This window comes from Alligator sinensis, unplaced genomic scaffold (assembly GCF_000455745.1).
Source record: "Alligator sinensis unplaced genomic scaffold, ASM45574v1 scaffold371_1, whole genome shotgun sequence".
Classification (NCBI taxonomy): domain Eukaryota; kingdom Metazoa; phylum Chordata; order Crocodylia; family Alligatoridae; genus Alligator; species Alligator sinensis.
The window spans coordinates 1,611,504-1,618,245 of NW_005842262.1; the positions used below are offsets into that span (position 1 = coordinate 1,611,504).

The following is a 6,742-nucleotide window of genomic DNA, read 5'->3' on the forward strand; positions in this document are numbered from 1 at the left end:
GTGGACAAGCTGTCTGTTGTATGACCCTGCCCCTTGCCACTGATTGGCTGAAAGGGCTGTTCATCATGCAGCCCTGTCACTTGCCCAATTGGTAGAAAAGGGTGGGGCCGCATGACAGCCAGTCAGTGGCCAGGGGTGGGGATGGCTTGCCTGCTTGCTTTCGTGCCAGCAGCTCTGTTCATTATGCGCTATGCCAGTGTTTCTCAACCTTTTAAGTAGCAAGTACCCCCTAACTTCTGAAAAATTTAATAAGTACCCCAACACTCAATTTTCCAGGGGATTTTATATTTACAGACTAATGTGTGCCATATGTTGGAAGAAGGGCTGTGTATATAAGGCTGTGATATGACAGATGTCTGATCTGGTGTGAGTAGGGTTGCCACCTTTTACACCAGGGGGCACAACTCAAGTATGTACCTGAGCTAGAGGTGATGTTGTCCAGAGCTAGGAGGGATGAACTGCCAAATTATTACTGGGGAATGTAAAGTGCTACGCAATGCGTAGCACGCCAAATTGTTTGCCATAGTTTTGAGAGGAGGAAGGGATGAGAGAGAGGAAAAGAGGGTGAGAGAGAGAGAGAGGAAAAGAGGGCAAGAGAAAGACAGATGGACAAGGAGGCAGCTGCTGCCAGCCATGTAGCCCAGGCTGTTCCCAACAGGCAGCTGGGAGGCTGCAAGCGGCCCCGGCCATGTGGGGGGCAGCAGCTACCCAAAGGCCGGGGGGGCCGCAGGCCGGAGGGGGCCAAACGTCCAGGCCCTGGCATTGCACATCTCGGAGTGGATGGTGAGGTGGGGGGCCTGAGGCAGCGCAGCCCAGAAAAGCCTGGTGTGTTTTGCAGATTTCATGGAAATTACAAAATCAGGAATTTTCTCTGGAATCAGACATTGTTCACAAAATCCATGAAAAAAATCTAACTAAAAATAAAATGCTGGCTCTCCACTGGGAGCCAGCAGCCCTCATGGTAGCTGTGACCTGCCTGCGCAGCTACAGACTATTAATCAGAAACATTCTCCCAGGAAATAGATTTTAAAAAAATCAGAAGAGTGAATGGCTGTGTATCTCCACATGCATGATAGAAACAATACTCAGAAAGGTCTAGGTTAATGGCATGTTGAAGTCCCCTGTGGCTCAGTGGTAGAATCCTTGTCTACCGCACAAGAGCAATGGGCTCAATTCCTGGATGCTTGTACAAATATAGCCAAGGAGAGATCAAATGTCTGGATGCAGTCTGGCCTTTGGATTCTGTCTCAGTGCCCTAAAGGGAGGATGGAAGGTCTCCAAGAACTGCCTAGACATATGCATTGAAGGTCTAGGTGACCTCTCATGCATATACCATGATCTAGAAGGATCAACAGTTGCCAAATGGTATGTCCTTTGGTACTGCTCTATCTTGCTTCTAATGACTAATCTAAGCTGATTTAGATTAACCAGTTCAAATCTGACTGGTCCTTCTTGTCTGTGTCCACTTGTCAAGTTCCACTTGAGGGATATTCAGTACACATGTAATTATAGTCAATTTATTTAAGTTGTTCATCTTGTCTGAAGTCCATGAGATATGCAGCTGATCAACACCTTTAAAAATTAGGAAACTTAAGGTTGGATATTTTGATCTAAGGCAACACACTATGTGCAATATGCTCTGTCATCTAACATTGCAATTCTCTGTACAAGACAATTCCATAATCACCAGCTGTTCATTTCACCCTGGATACAATGCACCCTGAGAACTGCAGTCAGCTCTGTGAGCCTTCTGTGCCCATCAGGTATGGAACTGCCATGCAAACTTACACTAGAGGGAAGGAGAAGAAGTGAAGACAGAAAGAAAAGTTTTCAAATTTAGATTAATTTCTGTGTATAGCAGGAAAAACAAGAGTCGCTTATTCTTGCAGGCGGCACAGTATGTAACAAGTGGATGGTTTATCATTTTATTATTCCTCTCCCCTAGGCTCGTGTTATCCACTTGACCTCGTCCACCAGCCCTTTATCCCCCTCTTCCCTTCCTCTTGAAGCAACACAGTTATGCAAATAGGTTATGGCAGATTTCCTCTTTACTCAGAACCTAACTATATCACCTCTGTAGCATAGCAAACTTCACTGACCTTACATACTCAAACCACTGCAGAGAGCCTGTGGCAATCTACATTTACTGTCACCCTACCATCCAAATATCATTTCAATAAGGTGAATTAAAAAAAACAAGAGGTAAAGCCCACACAAAGGGCTTCTGCCCTGGGGAATTAGAAGTATAGGTCAGGGGAGGTACTGCCATAACATGATGGACCCGATTATATCTGTAGCACAAACAATATCCACAGGCACTTACGTCTGCATGAAATCTTAGATGAATTAAAATATTCTGTTCCATTTTCTGGTCTGTAACCTTCTATGCAGTTGCACTTGTAACTTCCAAAGGTGTTCACACACTGACCTGCATGGCCACAGAGGCCCGACACTTCACATTCATCTATATCTGGAATCCCAAACAAAAATTATAAATCTCTTTTTTTAATTGGATTTACTTTTTAAATTCTATCATCTGAGGGACTGATCCTGGAATGTACTGCGCACATCTACGCAAGACGCTTTACTGCACAGTAGACTAATCTACGGCACAGTAAAGCATCATCATCTACACGTATGCAGCATTTACCAATTCACCCACTTCACCCTCCAGCACTGGCTGGGGAACCCCTAGAACAAGGTCCCTCTGCTCCCTTTCCCCCTCCCATTCTGAAAATAGGGACAGGCTGAGAGGTAGGAGAGGTCATTACTAGGGGAAACCAGCTACAGACTCCCACCCAGGAGCTAGATTCTCCTTCCTCCTGGAACCAACAGTGAACTTCTGTTTGGTCCAGGGACTTGTTGTAACTCAGAACACTTCCTGCAAACCATTCTGAGTTACAGTGGGGAGCTGCACTTCTGTCTGTGCCCTCAAGTCTATACTCTGCCTAAAAGAGGAAACCCCACAGTAACAAAGAACTGGAAAAGCTGGAAGTAGGGGAAGGTGAATCATCCTTTTTTCTTAATGGCAGCTTCTTTTGGTCAGTAAAACAGCTTTGCACCAATCATGCTCATCAACAGAACAAAGAAAAGTAGAAGAAAGGAGAATATAATCGGCCTAGCTCACAGCATGAGAATAACATGTGTAGCTAGTGCGTATATAATTGGGCCATGGGTTATTTGTGAGTAAGAGTTAACTACTTGCATGTGAGTTTTTTAAATAAATAATGTGACTGCAAAGAAACAAAAGTGTTTGCCAAAGAGGTGGCTCTGAAAGTTGAGTCTTGTTGCTTCAGTTACCTGTACAGTATGTGCCGTCATTGGGAATAAATGTCCTGTTGTTGTTAGAGGGACGGTACCCATCCAGACAAACACAAAAAAAACTTCCATAAGTATTATGACATGATGTATACTCTCCACAGATCTTGCTGGCTCCAATCTGGCACTCGTCTTTATCTGTCATCGTATTCAAAAATACATCAAAGAGATTCAAATAAAATTTGCCCATCATTCTCAAGAAATCAGACTTCTGCTTGCTTTGATTTTTTTGTAATTTCATAACTCAGGATAAATGATTTCTTGCCAGCTACCAGTTGTATTGGTGCAACCTATAGTAACTGTCTGTAACAGAACACAGGGTGCTCTGTTACTTGCAGGGGCTTGAGCAGCAGCACCAAGGCAGTCCACAACTGCCTGCAATCCCAATTGGGCACCACTGCCTGGTTGGGGAACAGGGCCCAGCTGTTGCCTGCAAGAGCAGGGCCCTGAACAGCAAAACAGCAGCAGTTTGCTGCTGCAGCTGAAGCAACAACTACTGAGCTGCTACCCATGGAACATCCTTGGAAGTAAGAGCTGGGGCTATGGGGAAGGACAAGGCCCCATGGTATGGGATATGACTGAAAACTGCACCCTGCCAGAAATGGGTGGCCTGGTGGGACTGTCTGTAGTGGGACAGTCCCTCAGACATGCCAGGCCAGTTACCTCCCCAGTGAAAGGCAAGTATGGGGCACCTCCTAACTTCAGTCCCACATCCCTGCTGGGTGAGCTCAAGCAGGGGGAGTCCAGACTCACCGAGAGTACTGAGGCAGGACCCAGATTGGTGGAGGGACCTGTGGCAGTGCCCAGACTCTGCGGTGGAGGTCTGAGGCTGCATATAGGAGCTAGAGTGAAGCTCCAAGGGGGGGTGGGGCCATGAGCTTTGGGGAGCTATTAAGGAAGCTCCGGGGGCCAGGGATAAGGGGAGAGCCCAGGGAGGTCAAGAAGCCCCAATCCCATGGGGCGGGCTTGGAGGCCTGGAGTGTGCAGGCTTGGAGCTTAGTATGTGGGACCTGGAGCCCAGGGCTTGGAGGCCCAGAGTATGTGTGTGTAAGGACAGAACCCAGGGTGAGGGCACTGAGACCACAAGCTCTGGTGGCGAATGAGAGCCCTGGCGAGAATCCGGAGCTCAGATCCCAGTAGGAGCCACTGGAGGGAGAAACATCTGCAAGACATGGGACACAATAAGGGAAGGTAGGAGTTGTGGGTAATGCCCGTAACATTGCGCTAGTAAATGGGCAGCCTCCCACCTAGGTAACATCTTGTAATCATTAACATCAAGGTGTGGCAGATGAGGAAGGCGGGCGGTTAGCCCAGAAGCAAGTGGGTGGGCCAACAACTGACCAGCCCTGGGACGCCCACTTGTTACACTGTCCCTGGATAACACTTTGATACTGTATGTATGGGCTAGTATTTAATACATGGTACACATTTAAATATAATAAACATACTTTTCTATATATCTTAACACCACCACCTCTGAATCTAAGAACTGAAAGTATTTTAAAGCAGGGATTCAAAGATATGGCCTGCAAACTAGATACAGCCCAAGGACCACATCATTGGGTCCCACAGTGATGGCCATGCATGTGGCTAGACTGGGACCCTGCGCCCCCTTCCCCCCCAGCTCCATGGGTACTCAGAGGGAGCAGTGCTACTCGCATCCCAATCTGATAAGAGAGGTGCAGTCCTGTATTGGCCAGACTGAGTGCCACAAGTACTAGATCCAGCATGTGAAGCGGGAGCAGACCAGTCCCATACCACTCAACTGGCCCGTGGGACCATTTCAGTTTGACACCCCTGTTTTAAAGTCATCATCCTAACTGGAAAAATCAGTGAAGTGATTCTTTTGTTAAAAGTCCATTTCATGTTCTGGTTCTCAGTGAAAAAATGATTTGTTTGCAACAAAAATGGGGGAAATTATTACTTTTCTATTTCCTTGAAAATTTAAAAAAATATACGAAGATTTTTAATGCCTTCAATTTGGGGGAAAACATGGTCAAAATTCTGGGGTTTGTAAAACATGTAACTTCGCAGTGTCTCTTTATGTGGAAATTGAATCAAGTATCTCCGAATTTAAAGAGCAGTAAAGATATAATATTACTAATACGTCTTTTGATAGTGTGAAGGGCACAAAAATATTTATTTTATTTTAAAAGCAACTGATGAACCCACATTTTATAAGATTTTTTACAAATAATAATTACAAAAACAACTATAGGCCTTATAGGTTTTGGACAAATTTTTAGAAACGTTTCCATTCCCAAGATCTAAGCAGCATCATTCTAAACCAGACTGTTAGAAATTGCACACTTCCAACCGTAATTTTTGATGATTCTATGTTTAAAAAAGAACACAGCTTACCTTGACAATAAGTCCTGCCATTACCCACAAATCCATAGTTACAGATGCAGACATTTTTGCCTTCTTTTTGGTGACATGTGGCATGAATATGGCAAGTGGCACAGACATCCGGGATTGACCTGTTTGTTGCATCTTTAAGAACACAAAGGTACAGTTAGAAAAAATACTAAAAATGTAGCTTGTGGGTTAGCTTATTGCATTGGGAGTATAAAACTTTACATTACATTAAGCCCTGAGAACTGAGATTGTGTTCCAGTTCATCTCTGAGTCCAAAATAAAATCTAGGCCTGTTTTGTTTTAAAAAGCCCAATCAAGAAAACTAACAGAAGGAAGAATGGTCTAATTTCCCAGAACATGATATTACACGATATTACATATTTTTTGTTGAACGCCAGTTAGCATGATTCAGGTAGTAATGTCTGAAAGTTTCCCATTTAAACCAAGTTGTATCCACCAGCCTGATTACACTATGAAAACACAACGTTGTACTCCTGATAAAAAGAAAAAAAAAAAAAGCAAGCAAAATCTTGGCCAAAATTCTTGTACCTCATTTAGAAACATACCTATAACTCTCCACTGACAAATATAAGGATTTCTAAACTTCATTCATTCTAGCAACCTATGTGCAAGGCCTTCTTCATTGTAGCACTCAGTTGTCATTGATGGACTTCATCCCCACATTCCATAGCTCCATTTTATAGACAAAGACAGGCATAGATTGCATAGGATCGTATGAAAGGAGGGCAGGAAAGGATCATGAGGTCATCTAATTCAGCCCCCTGTTCAAAACAGGATCATCCCTGACTAAACCATCCCAGTCAAGTGTCTGTGTAAACTGTTCTTCCAGTGAACTGTGAAAACTGTCTCGGACAGCCAGGGCCGACTCGAGTTACGCTCGTACATCAGGGCGGGCTGGTGAATGGAGAGGCAGACATAACTTATTGGTTGTAAAAAACTTTACTCACGCCGCTTGCAATCACAACACAGGTGGTCCGGTCGTCGGAACAACCACACGAGTTGTTCCAGCTGGCAGGGCCCAAGCCAGTTAATCCGTCCGCAATTC

General features: G+C 44.7%; 1 protein-coding gene across 1 annotated transcript in view; it reads right to left on the reverse strand.

Moving 5' to 3' along the window:
• The window catches only part of SUSD1 (sushi domain containing 1), a 106,569-nt gene that overhangs the window by 88,108 nt on the left and 11,719 nt on the right, over nt 1-6,742 (reverse strand). Inside the window, exons 3-5 of the mRNA XM_006027717.3 lie at nt 5,680-5,811; nt 3,301-3,456; nt 2,324-2,470 (exon numbers count right to left, since the gene is read on the reverse strand). Of these exons, the coding sequence (XP_006027779.2) occupies nt 2,324-2,470; nt 3,301-3,456; nt 5,680-5,811 (435 nt within the window). The remainder of the gene's footprint in view (nt 1-2,323; nt 2,471-3,300; nt 3,457-5,679; nt 5,812-6,742) is intronic.